General features: G+C 44.4%; 1 protein-coding gene across 1 annotated transcript in view; it reads left to right on the top strand.

Annotated features, from left to right (window-relative positions):
- Positions 1 to 18,841, top strand: part of OTOA (otoancorin) — a 159,808-nt gene extending 140,967 nt beyond the window's left edge. The window contains exons 26-29 of the mRNA XM_040356824.1: positions 765 to 901; positions 7,630 to 7,727; positions 14,584 to 14,785; positions 18,564 to 18,841. Coding sequence (XP_040212758.1) covers positions 765 to 901; positions 7,630 to 7,727; positions 14,584 to 14,785; positions 18,564 to 18,628 — 502 coding nt within the window. The 3' untranslated portion in view covers positions 18,629 to 18,841. The remainder of the gene's footprint in view (positions 1 to 764; positions 902 to 7,629; positions 7,728 to 14,583; positions 14,786 to 18,563) is intronic.
- The last annotated feature ends 529 nt before the right edge of the window (positions 18,842 to 19,370 follow it).

Here is a 19,370-nt window from a genome sequence, read left to right as displayed (position 1 = left end):
TTATCTCTTTACTTGATTGTCTCCACCATATCTCTGCTATCTATTGCTTGTATTTGTAAACCCGAAAACCAAAAAAAGTACCATGACCTGTATAAATGACAACTTTCTTAGATGACAAAAAAAGGGCAGCGATAATATTTTTTACATCAAGTTCATCTCTTTTACATTTTAAAATTGGGGAAGAAATTTAAAATTAAAGTAAACTGCCGGATATTTGTTTTACCTGCAAGGCAAAGTTGTAATGTGCATTGCATACTAACATATTATGTGAAACGTACCTTAGAATGAAGCCCTTCCAGCAGGGAGCTGTCACCACTGACAGGGCTTTCATCTTCACCCATCTTCCTTCTTGGTTCGTGGACTTCGGCTGTGTGAGTGGCCAGAACAGCGATGACGTCACTCCTGAGCATGTACACGGGAGCCACCGTTTACGGCACAGGACTCGGAAGGAACGGCCCAGGTGGCCATTCCTTCAAAGTGCATACGCCAGATGTCACTGGCTGCATTCACAGTAAATATCTCCTAAAAGGTGCACGTTTAAGAGATATTTACAGTACCTATAGGTAAGTATTATTATAGACTTACTTATATTAAAATTAATGTATGGAAGTTTAATCCCACTTTAACTGGAGCAAAGTGGTCTTCTATAGAGAGGTGTAGCCCTAGTGGCCCTTTGTCCAATGACAACAATGGTTTTAACTAGTAATAGATGGACTTAAACCTTAATTGTTTTTACAAATTGTATGACATGTCCTTTTTTACAGATCTGTTATTTCAAGGCTAGGATCCCTTTCTTGCAGCCCAAACATTTTGCAAGTGTTCAAAAAACAGGCAGAGATGGTCTATGGAAAAGTGGAAATGTGGAGCCATTTCATTTTGAATGATATAGGCTGCATTGCAGGTAATTACTATGGAAGGTAATATGCTGTAGTATTATTGGAAAAACTGATTTCCTGGTGCCTCCATGGCAGCATACCTGTGACAAGCTCCGCCTTGGCTCCTCCCTCAGGACTAGTGAATATTATAAAAAGAGTCGGTTAGCACCGCCCCCACATTCTCCTTTTTTTCCTCATACCTCATGGCAGTGAATACTGATCGGACGTCCTACCTTCTGCATTCGGCAGCTTCCATCCGGGTTCAAGCCTCTCCCGGATGCGGTCCCTTCGCTTGGGCAGCTAAACGCGCTTATAAGGTTGGGAGTCCCTTCTGTAGGGTCTTTTGGGACAGGCAGTTTGTTTCTTAACTAAGAACTCTATCTGCATGATTGTTCTCAGGCATTAGCTCAGTATTGGCAACAGAGGCAGCAGCTATCCCTGCATTTCTTTTCCCCTCCTCCTCTTAGGCTTTCCTTCCCAACTTACTTTTTCGTTCGTTCCTTCTTATTTGTTTCCTTGTCTAAGCTCCCTGTCACCTTCCCAGCTCCTTAGGAGCCGCGCGCGCTCAGCATAGGCATTTTATTTACTTGCGGCGTCTTACACCGTGCTCAGCGTGTGCGCCGATGGTGCGGGACTTCCGGGTCCTCGTCCCGCCGGTCGGCGCATGCGCGGTCGACGCGGAGGCCGTGGCGGCCATCTTGGATCAGGGCAGGAGGACGCTTTTGGCCCATAAGACGTCAGGGACAGGTCAGAGGTGTTCTCCACCTCTCCTGTTCCATATCTTTCTTCACTAGCGGCCTCAGTGAGACCCCTGAGGCTGACGGGGGAAGTGCATGTTTTCGTGAGCTCCAGGGAGAGAACTCTTCTTTCCTCTCTGGGTGAGTACACCAAAAAAAAAAAAAAAAAAAAAAGGGGGAAGGGCAAAGTGTTTTAAACCAAAACTTTTGATATATGCTTTTTTTCAGGTTTTATAAAAAAAAAAAAAAAGAGGGAAAGAGAGATAGAGGCAAAGTAGTGTATAATGCATGTTTTTTTCTTCAAGGGTCTAAAAAAAAAAATATACAAAAAAAAAAAACACCACCTTAGACAAAAAAACAGAATCTGACTAGTTGACTCTTCTTTACACTTTCTTAGCTGCTACTTCTGCTTAGCCTTCCAAACATGAGCCATTTTGCCACCCATATAAGATCCTACTCTACATTGGGGTAAGGACCTACGTCCAGGTAAGTTTATTTAAAAAAAAGGAAAAGAGTGCGCTGAGGCTGGTACTCTTATGTACTTCAGTCCTGTACGCCAAAGGACGTCTAAAAGACCTCAAGGCGACATAAAGGCAAGGGCGATTCTAGTCCCAGCAGAGACAGGTCACCCAGGTATGGTGACCATAGGTGTGGCAGGGGACCACCCCACTTCCAGACAAACTGATCTGTCGATATTGTCTCAGGGACTATGTAGTGGACAGAGTCCAAGGGAGGCATCCATTTCCGGGCCGTTCTCAAGCGAAATTTCTCGCCCAGCGCCTGCTTCTGCCTCTGGCATCAGGAAGAAAATGCCATCTCAGGAGAGGGCCCTGATGACCTATATGCCCCTGGCTTTGCTTTCGCCATAGTCCAGCTTTGCGTACAGGCGGTAAACAAGCGATCGGCTGAGAAAATGACTCAAAGTCAAGAAGTGCATGGCCTACTTTCCCTTTCTCAAATGCCAGATTTCCTTTCCCTCTCATAGACGAAATCGGGGATATGATTGAGGAAGAGTGGAAGAGACAGAGAAAATATTCTCCATTAATCGCCTGGGAAGCTATACCCCCTCTCAGAGGCCGATTCCGCAATGCTTGAGTGCCCTCCAGTGGTCCAGTGGGCAGCCGTGGTAAGACTATGGAAGACTCAACTTCGCTTAAGGATCCACTTGACAGAAGGATGGATCTTGATCCCAAGAAGGCTTACAAGATGGCGGGCAGTGACTGTGAACGGCGATAGCTCTGACGTCAGTGTCCAGCGCTCTATGCGACTGGACAGAGAATATAGAGTCGCCAATCCAACAGGGTATACCAAGGGAGGACATTATTAGTCCTTAAATGGGCTAAAGCCCTTAGCAGTTCTTATTGGTGAGGCCGCTATCGATTCAGTTAGATTCTCCGCAAGGTCAATGCGACACACAGTATAGCCAAACCGGCCTTGCGGCCGAAATCGTAGTCAGTAGATATTACCTCAAAACAGAACTGGTTCAAGATAACTTTTGACAGCGAAGCCTTGTCTGGGAAAGAAATTGGTCAAGGCCATCTCTAGCGTCACCGACGGAAAGTCGGACCCATTACCCCAAGTCTGGCGCTCCAGGTCATTCGCACCCAGATTTCAATACCCCAAGAACATGGACTACAGAGGACCCGTAGACAGAGACCCGTGCCTACCCCACAGAACCCTACTAGATCCTCCTTGACACCAAGCCATCCCAAGTGATCCCTGTGGGGTCCAGACTCAAACACTTCTTGAAGAGCTGGGAGCAAAGGACAAAGATCCCTGGGTAGTCTCCACAGTCAATGCGGGCACTTTTGGATGTTTCTAGACAACCCCCCCCCCAAAGATTTCTTCTCTCCGACAAGGGTGTCGAGGTTCCCCAAAAAAAAAAAAAAAAAAAGCGGAGGCACTACAGCGGTTTATTCTCTCCTTGCAGGAACAGCAAGCAGTGGTTCCGGTGCCCCCATAGGAAAGATTTTCGTTTTTTCTATTTCTCCACCCTGTTTCTAGTCCCCGAAGAAATGGAGGTGGGAGACCCGTAATGGACTTAAAAAGGACTAAATAGCTATCCTTTTAGAAAAATTTAAAATGGAGTCCCTACAATCAATCTTTAGGGTAATCCAACCAGAGGGCCAGATGTTATCAATAGACTTGTAGGATGCTTACCTGCATATACCTATACTCCCCCTTTTTCAGAAATAGGTTTGAAGTAGGCCAGGTACATCCTCAATTCCAGGAAATCTCCCGTTCGGCCTCTACACATCACCAAGAGTCTTCACAAAGACCCTGATTGCCATCATAGCCCCTCTAAGAGGGCTGGGGCTTCAAGTATACCATTACTTGGATGACCTTCTTCTCCTAGCAAAGAATCCAGCCCAATTAGTGGAGCATAGGGAGGTTCTTTTGACAACGCTAGCAGAATTCATCCGAGGGTCACCTTGCTCCAACCTAAGAGATGGTTTATTTGGGAGCACTGTTCAACACAGAGAACGGTACAGTGTCCCTCGCACCTCAGAAGGTAACATCCATTGTTCAACATATGAAGAATGTGAGTGTGAGGTCCTACCTTACCGCCTCAAACTGTATGAACCTGGTAGGCCGGATGTCGTCATGTATCCCTAGGGTCCCTTGGGCCCATTGACATTGGAGACCTTTTCCAGCTGGAGTTCTTCAGACTGTGGAACAAACAGTATCTATGCCAGCCCATACACCTGACAACCCTGATGCTCAGGAGCCTACATTGGTGGATGAAGAAACACACGCTCTTGAGATCACATCCATCAGAGCATGTAAACTGGATCACAATTACTACAGTCACCAGTGCAGCCGTTTGGGGAATACACTGCAACCAGATCTCAATGCAGGGAGATTGGTCCTTGCATACAATGGGCCTGGTACCAAATACCCCAGAAATCTAGGCAGCCTGCCTACCTGGAATTCGGGATTGCAGGGAAACCAGTTCTTCTCCGAATGGACCACAGAACCGCGGTACCTTATATACATCGACAAGGAGGGACGCACAGCAGGTATCTGCGGATGGTAGTGCAACCCATGATCCTTTCGGCAGAAAGGAATCCAAAAGACCTAAGGACAGTCTATCTATGCGGTCATCTCAACTCAAGGGCCAACCACCTATCCCGCAGGTTGTGGATGCCAAGGAATGGTCTCTGCACCTGAACATTTTCGACTGGATAATGGACCAGTGGGGTCCCCTCGAGCTGGGCCTACTTGCAACAGCATTCAATACCAAGCTTCCAAGGTTCATCTCGAAGTCTCCTCATCCCCAGGTGGAGGCAGTAGACGCTCTCTCGGCACCCTGGGAATCCAATCCAGCCTATGCCTTCCCTCCATGGCCTCCCATTGCAAAACTCATGTCGAGGATCATGGTAGGAACCACAGCGGTAATAGCAGTTCTACCATCCTGACCGAGGCATCCTTGGTTCCTCACAGCGATGTACCTGAGTACCCAGCCTCTAGTCAAAATTGTGCTGATACCTTTCCTCCTGTCTCAGAAGTATCACACCCATCCAGATCCAGGCAGGTTGAACCTTCACATCTGGCGGCTGAAGGGCAAAGGTTCGAGTCCCTAGGGTGTTTCAACAAGGTTATCACAATCCTCCTAAGGGCAAGAAAGTCATCCACAAACAGTGTATACGATAAGGTGTGGAACGAGTTCAGGGCCTTCATGATTGACAGAAGCTGGGATCCAGATTCTCTATTATCCTCTCAAAATGCTTGCGGGTAAGCCAGGACCTAGGTCTCGCTATGAGTACACTAGAGGTACAGGTAGAGAGAATCTCAGCGACGGCCAGTAGAAGATGGGCTGTGGACCCAATATTAATCCAATTTTTCAAAGCCGTCAAAAGGATCCGACCGCCAACTAAACAGTCTTTTTCCACCTGGGACCTTGCAATCATCCTAGAGTCCTTGGCCAATCCTCCTTTTGCTCCTTCAGACTCAGCATCGTTTTGGATCCTAACCTTGAAGCCAACCTTCTTGATAGCCATAACCTCCGGCATACGGGTTTCAGAACTCCAAGCTTTGGAGCGGATCATAATCGTATCATATTCTACCCTGACAGAGTGGAACTCAGAACTGCAGGGATTGATATCCAAGTTCACATCATCCTTAAACATAGCGGAACCTTGGGCGCTCCCAACGTTTTCAGGACAGAACTCAGGTTCTCTTCACGAGCTAGACATTACCTCCACTTTGAATGAATGAATGAATGACTTGTATAGCGCAACGCATGCGAACTGAATCGCCTCTGGGCGCTTTTTTTCCAGCCAGTATCTGCTTGGCTGGTGCGGTCATTTTTACCCCGTAGAATCATGACACGCGTCGTACACACATATATACACTTTGAGACGCTATCTTCAGGCTACAGCATCCTTCAGGGACTCTATCAGGTTGTTCATAATTCCCTAGGGTAAAAACAAAGGCAAGGAGACACCAGCAAGAACGATTGCCTCAGGGATCGTTAAACTCATCCACAAGGTATACAAGGCAAAAGGACTGGGACCTCCTTCAACAGTCAGGGGGCACGCTACCGGAGCGGTTTCTGCCTTCTTGGGCAGTAAGAGCGAAGGTGTCAATTGAAACGATTTGCAGGGCAGAAACTCGGTTGTCCCAACATACGCTTCTGAAACACCACCGAGTGGACACAGGCGCTCTCTCATTCATGGAGTTTGGCAGACAGGCGGTAAAATCGGCCTTTGCTTCTTATAAATGATGATAATAATCTTTTTAAACCTCTAAAGCATCACCCCACCCATCTCAGCTAGTTATTTGTCACAGGTATGCTGCCATGGAGGCACCAGGAAAATGGAAAATTGTATCATACTTACCAGTAATTTTCCTTTCCTGGTGCCTATCCATGGCAGCATACAATCCCACCCTCGGTATTCTATATTACGGAGAATGTGGGGGCGGTGCTAACCGACTCTTTTTATAATATTCACTAGTCCTGAGGGAGGAGCCAAGGCGGAGCTTGTCACAGGTATGCTGCCATGGATAGGCACCAGGAAAGGAAAATTACTGGTAAGTATGATACAATTTTCAATTTTTTACAGCAGGTTTTCTTTACCATATGTGTCCTATTGTACAGATTTTCCTTTTCCTGTCCCATAGCTAAAGCAGGAGGTGAGAGCAAAACTCTCCAAAATGAGGGAATCCCTGGTTGTCACCAATTTTACCAGAATTAGTGTCCCCATTGAAAGATTTCCCCTCTATTCCTGTTCTGGTAACAGACCAAAGTTTGGGATTTTAGCCTCGTATACACGGGCCAGAATCTCGTCAGGAAAAAATGTTGTTTTTCCTGCCGAGATTCTTGGCAATAATCTCTTGCCGCCGAGTGTACAGACTCTCCTTTCAAAAGAAATGCAGTTGTCTTGAAAGGCAAGAACGCGGTGATGTCACCGCGTATGATGCCGCCATCTTGCTGCACCCTACCTATGCCTAGGAAGCTACCGCGCATGTGTCTAAGTCATTTCAAGCAAGCGCGGGTTTCCACGGTGACAGGTAAGTATACAGACGCTCGGGTTTCTCGTCTGGAAACAGGCAGACAAGAATCTCAACGAGAAAATAGAGAGCAGGATCTCTATTTTTCTCGTCGAGATTCTGGGCAGATTTCCAGACGAGAAACCTCAAAGCCTCATACACGCTCGGTTTACTCGGCAAGAAAGCTCTGCCAGCAGTTTTCTTGCTGGTTCTTGCCGAGAAAATCAAGCGAGGCTTTTCTTTCACTTTCAGGTTTGGTAATAATGGTAAACAGGACAAATGAACAAGGGGGCACAGACCACAATAAAAACCTGGTATTCTAATTCCTCTCCACTGTATCCAAAGTATGAAAACAAGATTTTGCTTTAGTTATATTTCAGTGGTACTTTGTCAGTAAATTGTACCTGCTGTTATTGCAATAAATGAGAGTACACTTTGTAGGATCAGGGCTAATATATGCATATGTGGGTCACATTTAGCTGATGACAGCTAATAATTATTCCTTTTTTATTCACCTTTTAAAGCTGCATTAAGTGAACAAGATTTCAAGTCCATTGACCCAAGGTTAATGCCTTATATCCAACCTACAGCAATTTCACTTATACCAGACCAGACATTTAAGGTAACAATTTTTTTGGGGGGGGGGGGGGTTCAGTGTATGTAAACCCCAACAATGAAGTTCTCTTATCTCTTTTCCTTTTTTATTCTGTTTTGTTAAATATGCTATATAAGTTCAGTCCAGAAATTCAGTGACCTTGTGGCTGGGTTCACATATATGCAGGGATGGACTGGCCATTGGGACTACAGGGAGTTTCCCGGTGGGCCGATGTCTCAGTGGGCCAGCTTCAGTGACAGCGGACTGCCGCCCCCCTCCTCTGTCTCTCCCTCCCCGCAGCGTTCACCAGTACCAGAGTACCATGGGAGAGTGGGCCAGTCTGGATGAAGTCCAGGGCCTAATTTGTGTCCCAGTCCAGCCCTACATATATGCTAATTATATATGCTAATTGGATGTGGGTTTCAGCATCATGTTGTGGGGATGCTTTTCTTTAGCAGGGACAGGGAAGCTGGTCAGAGGTGATGGGAAGATGGATGGAGCCAAATACAGGGCAATCTTAAGGCTTGATTCACACTAGAACACTAGAACTGGCTATGAATCGCACAGGAACATGTGCATCCCCATTCTCCAATTCAGGGACGAATCAGGGCCGAATCTGTGCCTGAATTCAGCCCTGAAACAGAGCCCAAAGACGCACAGTTTCTGTGCAGTGCACTCCGCAGCCACCCTGGAGATATGTGAACTGGTTTCATAGAGAGTTGGTCACATTCTCCTGCTATGCGAACTGGGAAACCCGCATACAATTATTCGCATAGGTATGAACCCAGCCTAAAAGAAAACCTGTTTAGAGTTTGCTAAAGACTTTAGACTGGGACAGAGGTTCAACTTCCAGCAGGACAACGACCCTAAACATACAGCCAGAGCTACAATGGAATGGAAGCATATTCATGTCTTAGAATGACCCAAAGTCCAGACCTAAATCCAATTAAGAATCTGTGGCAAGACTTGAAAATTGCTGTTCACAGACACTGTACATTCCAATCTGACAGAGCTTGAGCTATTTTGCCAAGAAGAATGGACTAGATGTCTAGAAAGTTGGTAGAGACACACCCCCAAAAAAACTTACAGCTGTAATTACAGGAAAAGGTGGTTCTACAAAGTATTGACTCGGGGGGGCGGGGGGGGGGGGGGCGGCTGAATACAAATGCACACCACACTTTTCACATATTTAGTTGTAAAACAAATTTAAACCCATTTATCGTTCTCCTTCCACATCACAATTATGTGCCACTTTGTGTTGGTCTATCACATAAAAGCCCAATAAAATACATTTATATTTTTGGTTGTAACATGAGCTTTTTTTCTCAGAAAATAAGTGCAGGAACTCAACCACGACCCGTTCAGATTTCACAAACAGTAGAAGGGTCTTAAAGGGGCATTAAATACCAGAATTGCATTACATACAGAGTGCAGAGTTCAGGGGGTTACAAAGCTGTCACTTGTAAACACAGAAACCAGACTTATGTGTTTACAAGTGATTGTGGTGAACAGGCACCAAAGGGTCTGAGCCAGAGGTGGTGGAACGGAGTTCCCCCTGAAAAAAAGCCCTGAACATGACAAATTTCAAGGGGTATGAATACTTTTTCAAAAGAATATAATATATCTACAATGATCAGCCATAACTTTATGATCACCGACAGGTCAAGTGGATAACATTGATTATCTCATTACAATGACATCTGAAAGTCGGCGGGATATATTAGGCAGCAAGTCAACATGTTGCCCCTGAAGTTGATGTGTTGAATGCAGAAAAAATGGGCAAAAGTGCCTACAGTGGGCACTGACCATGAGAACTAGACATCAGAGCAGTGGAAGAAGGTGGCCTGGTGTGATGAATTGTGTTTTCTTTTACATCATGTGCATGGCAGGGTGTTTGTGCGTGCATCGCCTGCCTGGGGAAGAGATGGCACTTAGATGCAGTATGAGAGCAAGGAAAGCAGGCTAGGTCAGTCTGATGCTTTAAGCAATGTTCTGCTAGGAAATCTTGGTCCTGCCATTCATGTGGATGTTATGATGATACGTACCACCTACCTAAACATTGTTGCTGACCAAGTACATGTTTTCATGGAAACGGTATTCCTTGATGGCAGTGGCCTATTTCAGCAGTATAATGTGCCCTGCCACACTATAAAAATGTTTCAAGAATGGTTTAAGGAACTCAACAATAAATTCAAGGTATTTACTTGGCCTTTCGGCTTCTCCAGATCTCAATTCATCAAGAATCCTTGAGATGTGCTGGAAAAGCAAGTCAGATCCATGAAGGCTCCACCTCGCAACTTATAGGACTTATTGCGAAAAAAAAAAAAATTGAAAGTCAGCAGTCACTTCCTTTACCAATTCTGACGGGTCGCCTAATCTGACGGAACACTGGCATTTTCAGTAAGGGAATCAGGAAGTAAACAGATTTTCCATTGGAAAAAAATCGGATTGTTTTTCCGACAAGCCGAGAAAAATTAAGTTCAATGCTTCTGAGCATGCGTCGAATTGTTTCCGAGCATGCGTGTTTTTTCCCCGTCGGAATTCCATACAGACGAAGGGATTTTTCGAACATGTCCTCTATCTAAGTGCGTCGGAATTTCCGACGGAAAAAGTTTGATGGGGTTTACACACGGTCGAAATATCCAATGAAAAGCTCCCATCGGACTTTTTCCATCGGCCATTCCGCCCGTGTGTACAGGGCATTGCGGCTTCACAGCCTGGTTCCCTACTGCACATGCGCAAGGCACGCTGCATGTCCTGACTGGTCCCTGCTGTCTTCTGGGACCTGTGTCTCCCAGAAGACAGCGAGGGGGGGGGAGTGGCTGGACATTGCGTAGATCGCCTTGGATTCTGTGGCAATCTATTGCCGGAAGTTTGAGCAAATACATGTATTAGACAGGTATCTGCTCCCCCTCCTGAAAGGTGCCAAATGGGACACCGGAGGGGGGAGGAACTGGATAAGTGGAAGTTCCATTTGGGTGGAACTCCATTTTAAAGGATCTGTTACTAACAGCTTGGTGCCAGATACCACAGCATACCTGCAGAGGACTATTATGCCGCGAACACACGACCGTTATTCATGTCATGCAAAAAAACAAAGTTTTTCTCGACGTGATTTGTCATGATTCCTCTCAAGCCTGCCTTGCATACAGTAGAAAAGAAAGTATGGACACCCGCACTCCAAAAAAAACCTTGATGGTTGTCTTTATTTTAAAAGGATAAATGCACTACAGATCACAGCAAAAAATACAGGGATGAGCAGCTGATGACTAGTGCTTAGTCATAGTTTAGCTATGACTAAGCACTTGGCTATGACTAAGCACTAGTTGATAGTGTAAAACGCGTCAGCTGCTCATCCCTGTATTTTTTGCTGTGATCTTTAGTGCATTTATCCTTTTAAAATAAAGACAACCATCAAGGTTTTTTTGGAGTGCAGCTGTCCATACTTTCTTTTCTACTAATTGCCTTGTGCATTGCCAGCACCCTTGATTTCCTGAGAGGAAACAGCAAAAAAAAGCTTGAGCAAAGCGCGGAGACGTACAACACGTACGACGGCACTATAAAGGGGAAGTTCCATTCGAATGGCGCCACCTTTTGGGCTGCTTTTGCTAATTTTCCCGTCTCCCAAATTGCCTCTGAGCATGCCCGTTTTTCCCCCCTCGTTAAAGCGCACACGGACAGTTTCTCACAAAAAAAAAGACGATGTGAAAAACATTGAGAAAAAATAGAGCAGGTTCTAAAAAAAAAAAATCGGGCATTTTTCTCGTCAAGGAAAAATGCTCTGGAACATGCACACCACCGTTTTTCACGACCAATTAAAAAAATTGCATTTTTCTCGTTATGAAAACCGGTCGTGTGTACACGGCATTGGAATCCATTGTGTGACGGGTCAGGGCTGTTTTGGAAGAAAAAGGGGTTGTTTTGGCAGTAAAACAGGGACTTACTCAAAATTAGGTGGGTCATCCTAATGTTATGGCTGATCGGTGTATGCATAAAGAATAAAAGTTAAACATGTAAATGAACCAGTGATGTGGCTTTTACCAATCATTCTCTGATAGTGAATTAATCACTGTCAATTGATACTTGAGGACCTGGAATATTCTTCTGCAGAGTATTCTTGCTGAATGTCAGATTCCCTACTTTATAAATTACGGGGCCCCTTACACAGCTTCAGGCATGGGCCCTCCTGGAGCGGGGAGGGGGGGGGGGCGGCTGCCGCGAATTGAGAAGCGAGGGGGCCCTTTACAAAAAAAAGAAGAAATAAAGAAAAATATATATAATAAAAGGGGGGTAGCCATCCGGGGCCCTGGGGACCTCTAGTCGCTTTAATAAAAAGAAAAAAAGAAATAAAAAATATATATATTTTTTTTTTTTTAAAAGGGGGGTTGCCATCTGGGGCCCTGGGGACCTCTGGGCCCTTTAACCACTTCCATACCAGGTACTTACGCAGCTTCCCGCCCAAGCCAATTTTCAGCTTTCAGCACTGTCGCACTTTGAATGGCAATTGCGCGGTCATGCTACACTGTACCCAAACAAAATTGGCGTCCTTTTTTCCCCACAAATAGAGCTTTCTTTTGGTGGTATTTGATCACCTCTGCGATTTTTTTTTTTTGCGCAACAACTAAAAAAAGGCTGAAAATTTGGAAAAAAAATTACGTTTTTATTTTTTTCTGTTAATTTTTTTGTAAATAAGTTTTCTCTTTCAATTACGGGCACTGATATGGCGGCACTAATGGGCACCGATGAGATGGCACTGATGGACATCGATGAGGTAGTACTGACGGGCACAGATGAGGTGGCACTGATTGGCGGCGCTGGTATGCGACACTGATGGGCACACATAGGCGTCACTGATGGGCACACATAGGCGGCACTGATGGGCACACATAGGCGGCACTGATGGGCACACATAGGCGGCACTGATGGGCACACATAGGCGGCACTGATGGGCACTCATGGGCGGCACTGGGCACTCATAGGCGGCACAGATGGGCACTCATGGGCGGCACTGATGGATACTTATGGGTGGCACAGATGGGCACTGCTAGGTGGGCACTGGGCATGGATGGGCACTGTGGGGTGGCACTGATGGACACTGGGGTGGCGCTGATGGACACTGGGGTGGCAGCACTGATTGTTGCCAGTCAGTGCCCATTTGTGGGCACTGACTGGCATCTTTTTTCTTTATGTTTTTTTTTTATTTATTTTTTAACTTTTTTTTTTTTTTTGCCCACCCTGGTGCTCCAGGGTGGGCATCCCTGGTGGTCCAGTGTGGCGATCCGAGGGGGGGCTGCGCTGATAAACAATCAGCGCGAACCCCCCCTGTCAGGAGAGCCGCCGATCGGCTATCCTCTACTCGCGTCTGTCAGACGCGAGTGAGGAAGAGCCATCGGCGGCTCTTCCTGTTTACATCGTGATCAGCCGTGGTTGGACACGGCTGATCACGTGGTAAAGAGTCTCCGCCGGAGGCTCTTTACCGAGATCGGAGATGCAGGGTGTCAGACTGACACCCCGCATCACCGATCGCCGCGATGCGCGCCCCCACGGGCGCGCGCGGCATGAAATCCTGCAGGACGTTCTAGAACGTCCTGTCAGGATTTCATAACCACTTCCCGGACGTAAATCGGCCATAGGCCGGGCGGGAAGTGGTTAATAAGAAAATATATATATATATATATATACAGTATACACATACACAAATTGTTATTGTTTTATAAAAAGAAATTACAAAAAAAAGGGGGGTTGCCATCCGGGACCTCTGGGCCCTTTAATAAAAAAAAAAAGAAGAAACCTTTGTGCCCTTTAATAAAAAATAAATAAAAAATATATATATAAAAAAATAAAATAAACATTTATAAAAAAAAAAAAAAGGGGTTGCCTTCCAGGGCCCTGGGGACCTCTGGGGTTTATAATCGGACAATCATCTCCCGTATACTTTTTTGCTTCATTATATCATTGTTCTCATGTTGATTTTAAAACTGTTACATATACAATTCTATTTTAATGTATAAACAAACTTTTTGACATACGTACAATAAATTATATTTATACCTTACTTTTTGAGTTCATATATTTTGGTGCCTTTAAAGTCCACTAGGGGATCTCTCTTTTGTTTCTCGATTCATTAATTGGATGTGGCACCATTTCTTAGAGACGACTACCGATAACATTTTTGTTTTCATCAGTCTTGCCTAGGGGATCTCGCAAGACTGATGAAAGTCAGCTTCGTTGGATATCCGACGAAAAAATCCATCGGATTAGATTCCATCAGATATCCGATCGTGTGTACAGGGCTTTATTGTACCTCAATTCTCCACTCCGATGAAGTGGCATGGCCCAAAATGTATTTAGAGTCACTCTTCTCACATGCAGGTCCCCATTTTTAGCTGTTGTTTTGGGACAAGTTCCAGTGACTTCTTCCATGGTCCAATTCAGCATTTGCTCCATAGGGTTCCATCACTGCTTCCATCTCACCCTTTCCCAGCTGACTGGTGAGAGGAGAGAGTAGGTTCAGCAACTGCAGATGTGACCTGGGTACCTTGAGAAAAGCTTCTCCTGGTTATATACCCTGATCAAGGTGATTTTATTACATTATTTATTAAAAGGTGTTTTAATAGCACTGTACAGTGCGCTCTGTTTTGTTTTATCTCTTGTGTATGTAAAATAAACACCTATTATTGTACACTGGAAACACTCCATTCCCTGGCAACGAACATGCTTACTGGGCTACTCAAAATGACCATACATAGCATTTCACTATGAAAAAAAGTTTGATTGTTGCATTGCAATATGTGTGCATAGTGAAAGCAGATTCCTAGTTAACGAGAATAATTACTTGCACAAAAAATGGAAACAAAGACCTAATACATAGTGTGTTTTTAAGGAGCTCTCAGCAGAGCATATATCTAATCTAGGACCTGAAAATGGAGCGATGGTTACAGAATCCCAGCGTGCACAACTCAATGCCTCTCAGCTGCAAGCCCTGAGTCAAGCACTAGAGGGCATCAGGATGAGCAGCAACAGGACACAATCACTGACAACAAGAAGTACAACCACAGCCACCAGTCTAACTTCTGTATCAATTGGTAAGCATAGGCCAAAGTACCTTTAGATATTGTTATCTACAATTCTGAAAAAACTTATGGGTGAAAATAAATATACAACAAATATGCCTATAAATCTGGTTTAATATATAGATACAAGTATATATTTTCAATCTCTCTCTCTATTTTTAACTTGTTAAAGTTAATCTTTCCAAAGAGAACTTGGGGGCAGCCATTGCTGACTTCTCCTTCTCCAAATAGATATAATTTTCACTCTCTGACTTCAATTCCTTTACTCACCATTTTGCACTCGAATGCCCTGTACACACGATCGGATTTCTGATGGAAAAAAATCCGTTGGATTTTTTTTTCGGAAATCCTATGAAGCTGACTTAGTCTTGCATACACACTATCAGACTAAATTCCGACTGTGCCAAAACACTACGACGAACCGAAAAAAATGAAGTTCAATGCTTCCGAGCATGCGTTGACTTGATTCTGAGCATGCGTGGATTTTTCTCCAATGGAGTTCCACACAGACGATCGGAATTTACTATCGGTTTTTGATCCATCGGAAAAATTTAAAACACGTTCTATTTTTTTACACCGATGGACTGTTTTCATCAGAAAAACCGATCGTGTGTACATGGCATTAGTTTATAAATTAACCACGGGAATGGAGAGGATGGGGTGAAATTTCTCTTTAAGTTTTTTACCCAGAACAAGGATGCAGAAAATAACTCATACCCTTCAACATATCGAGGAGTAAAATAGCATAGCTTCCAACTGTCCCTGATTTGGAACAATGTCCCTCTGTCCCTCTTTCCTCCTCATTTGTCCCTCATTTTGGTCTGATCTATATAATTGTATATAAAATACACTTTTTATCTTTCAAAAAGTGTTTCCCAGTGCTTTTGGTTAATTCTACTTTAAGGGGTTGTCGCAGGGGGCATGTCCTATCCCTACATACATTTTCTAGTAGGTGTCCCTCATTCCCATTTCAAAATGTTGGCAGGTATGAAAATAGGTTCACCTTGCTTGACATAAACATGTTGGCCAGAAATATGTAATGTACAGCACAGCTTCCAGAACCCAGCGATCAGGACTAAGATACAATATGCCATATAGATTGCAGGGGTTAGGGTTACAGCTTCAGGCCTTAGATCAGCCCCCCTTCCAAAAGCTAACACTTAATACCTCAGATCATTTCCCCCATCAGACCACCTTCGCACCCACTTCAGACCTTATATCGGCACCCACTTTAGACCTCATATCGGCACCCACTTCAGACCTCGTATCGGCACCCACTTCAGACCTCGTATCGGCACCCACTTCAGACCTCGTATCGGCACCCACTTCAGACCTCGTATCGGCACCCACTTCAGACCTCATATCGGCACCCACTTCAGATCTCATATCGGCACCCACTTCAGATCTCATATCGGCACCCACTTCAGATCTCATATCGGCACCCACTTCAGATCTCGTATCGGCACCCACTTCAGATCTCGTATCGGCACCCACTTCAGACCTCGTATCGGCACCCACTTCAGACCTCGTATCGGCACCCACTTCAGACCTCGTATCGGCACCCACTTCAGACCTCGTATCGGCACCCACTTCAGACCTCATATCGGCACCCACTTCAGACCTCATATCGGCACCCACTTCAGACCTCATATCGGCACCCACTTCAGACCTCATATCGGCACCCACTTCAGACCTCATATCGGCACCCACTTCAGACCTCATATCGGCACCCACTTCAGATCTCATATCGGCACCCACTTCAGATCTCATATCGGCACCCACTTCAGATCTCATATCGGCAACCACTTCAGACCTCATATCGGCACCCACTTCAGATCTCATATCGGCACCCACTTCAGATCTCATATCGGCACCCACTTCAGACCTCAGATCAACCCTCTTTTTAGAAATTAGATCAGCACCCTCATTAGATCTAATATATGCACTCTCTTTAGACCTCAGATCAACCCTCCTTGCAGACATTAGCTCGGCGCCATAATGAGATCTAATATCAGCAACCGCTTCAGACCTCAGATGCCCCCCCCCCCCCATCAGATTTAACATTAGCACCCCCTCAGTACTCAGATAAGCCTCAGACTATGCTAGTTAAGGTAGATAGCATCACCCAGAGATTCCTTCACTGCCTGGCTCTTAGTGACAATCTTCTCATCTGACTCCAGCGGTTCCTCTGTGGTTATGTTCATCGGCGGACAGAAGCAGAGCAGTTGCAAGTGTATTGATATCAAAGGGGTGTGGATGCCAGTGTGACTAGTAATGTAAGACTGAAAAGAGTGGCCTAGCTCTGTGCTAAGCCAGGCAGCGTAGTAGGGAGGTACATTTGGTAAAGACCCGTACAAACCACTACATGCCCTAGGAATCGGTGTACATGTTAAAGTCAGCACCGTACTAGCCAAAACAGTACAGTTGAACCGTATTTAAAAACTAATACTTTACTCTGACTTGTTGCATGGCAGTAACTCAACAATTAGCCTTTTTAAGAAAAAAAAAAAAAAACGCAAGACAATGGCATAATGTGCTAATATGAATCGCATACTAGCACATTATGAAATGCTTACCTTAGAACAAAGCACTCCAATGGCTGTCACCGCTGACGGGGCTTCCCTCTTCACCCGGTCTTCCTTCCAGGTTCTCGGGCTGACACCATTTGATTGGCCAAGCCGCGATGACGTCACTCCGGGAGTCACATCCATAGAACGGAGCTCTGAAGGGACAACTTGGGTATTCTTTCCCTTTAGAGCTGATGTCACCAACTACATGCAGTGTGAATATCTCCTAAACTATGCAAGTTCAGGAGATATTCACTGTACCTATGGTAGGCTTTAGGATAGGCTTACCGGTAGGTACAAGTAAAAACCACTTTAAGGGTGGGTTCACACCACGATTTTCTATACAGTTTTTGGATACGTTGTTTAAAAAAAAAAAACCTATGCAACCGTACAGAAAACCGTGGCCATAGACTTTACATTAAAAACCGTATTTGCCATAAATCATACGGTTGTATCCGGTTTTCAAACCATACGGTTTTTAACTTTTTTTTTCCTGGAAAAAATCCGTGGTCTACCACGGTTTTTGGTCCGGTTCAAAAAACGTATTTCAACCGTATACGGTTATTTTAACATAGGACTCTATGAGAACTGTATGTCGTTGCGGTTCTGTCCGTTTTTTTCTATACGGTTTAACTGGACAAAAAGTGAATCAAAAGCACCAAGCCTAGGCCGAATGGCATTCACCGGGTGCACCCAAAACCTACGTGAAAATCTCCTCCACATAAGCTCCCTCTGACGCTCCCGCAGCTGTACCAGCTTTAGGCGCAAAATGGGCACAATAGGCATGGTTAAATGACTGAAAATACACACCAAATCACTAGCTGTAAAAATAACCTGCGCTCTCTCTCTCTCTCCAACCTAGCAAGGCAAGGCTAGTTGGCAAACCCCTCCTACTTCCCTTGAAATTTCAATAGAACAACTAAAACTTTATTGGAAAAAAAAAAATTCCGTTTAAAAAACGGATGCAACCGTATACAACCGTATGTAACCGTACTACTTATTTGTAACCGTTTATGGTTTTAAACCGTATACGGTTGCTTTTTGAAGCATACGGTTGAGTACGGTTGGGTCCGTTTTTTAGAATACGTTTTTTTTAAAAAAAAACGTATCCAAAAACTGTATAGAAAATCGTGGTGTGAACCTACCCTAATCTAGTCTCTTTTATCTTTTTTTTTTGAGAGATGTAAAAATAACTAAATTCATCTTTTTTGTATCTCTCACAGGTGCTGCACTGACGACTGGTTATATCATCGTTTTCGCAGTTCTCTGTAACTTGATTTGTTTATGAATGCTTATGGATGAGATATAATTTTTCCCGTAGAAGATCATGGTGCCAACTCTACAGCTTATCATATACTTAGCTTGGATATTTATAAGATTTGTTCATACATGCTAAAGGACAAATCTGAAAGATCCAGGAGTCCTTTGCCTAAGATGAAGGCCCATATTGCACAGGGAGCAATATACAATGAGTGGCTGTATGGTGACTACTCACCGGAAGCGGCAGTCCCCGATGTTTATTATCTGATTGGGTGCTAGCAGCTCCGATATCATAATAAAGTGAGGCGTTTGTTTTTTAAAGAGGATGTTCTATCTTATTCACCAATTTGGATGACATTTCTAAAGACTGTTATGGATAGTATTTTTAATAAGTAATTAACAGTTTTATTTATTTTTTTCCATTTATTGCCCCTCCTTGTAGCTCTGTGTATTAATATTTGAGTTTCAGAGCCCATTTTTTTTTAGAAATGTATGAACGAAGGGATCTCAGTTATAACAACAGCTTATAATAAAGGGTATCACTTGAACTCCAAACTTTCTGCATTAAATAAAACCTACACAGAAGAATATTTGGTGGACAATCCATTAATACTGACATTATAAAACAAGAATAGAAAAAAAATAATTTTAGGTTCTGCATTTACCCTTTTGCAGTCTGTTTCTCTTTTCTCATTTTAGTTTAGATACGGCATAAAGCTTAAAGTGCGTGAAAACCTTGACATATATCCTGTGAAGTGACTTCCCTCAGG

This window comes from Rana temporaria, chromosome 6, assembly GCF_905171775.1.
Source record: "Rana temporaria chromosome 6, aRanTem1.1, whole genome shotgun sequence".
Taxonomy (NCBI): domain Eukaryota; kingdom Metazoa; phylum Chordata; class Amphibia; order Anura; family Ranidae; genus Rana; species Rana temporaria.
The sequence above is the reverse complement of the archived record's forward strand: the minus strand, read 5'-3'. Positions and strand labels throughout refer to the sequence as shown.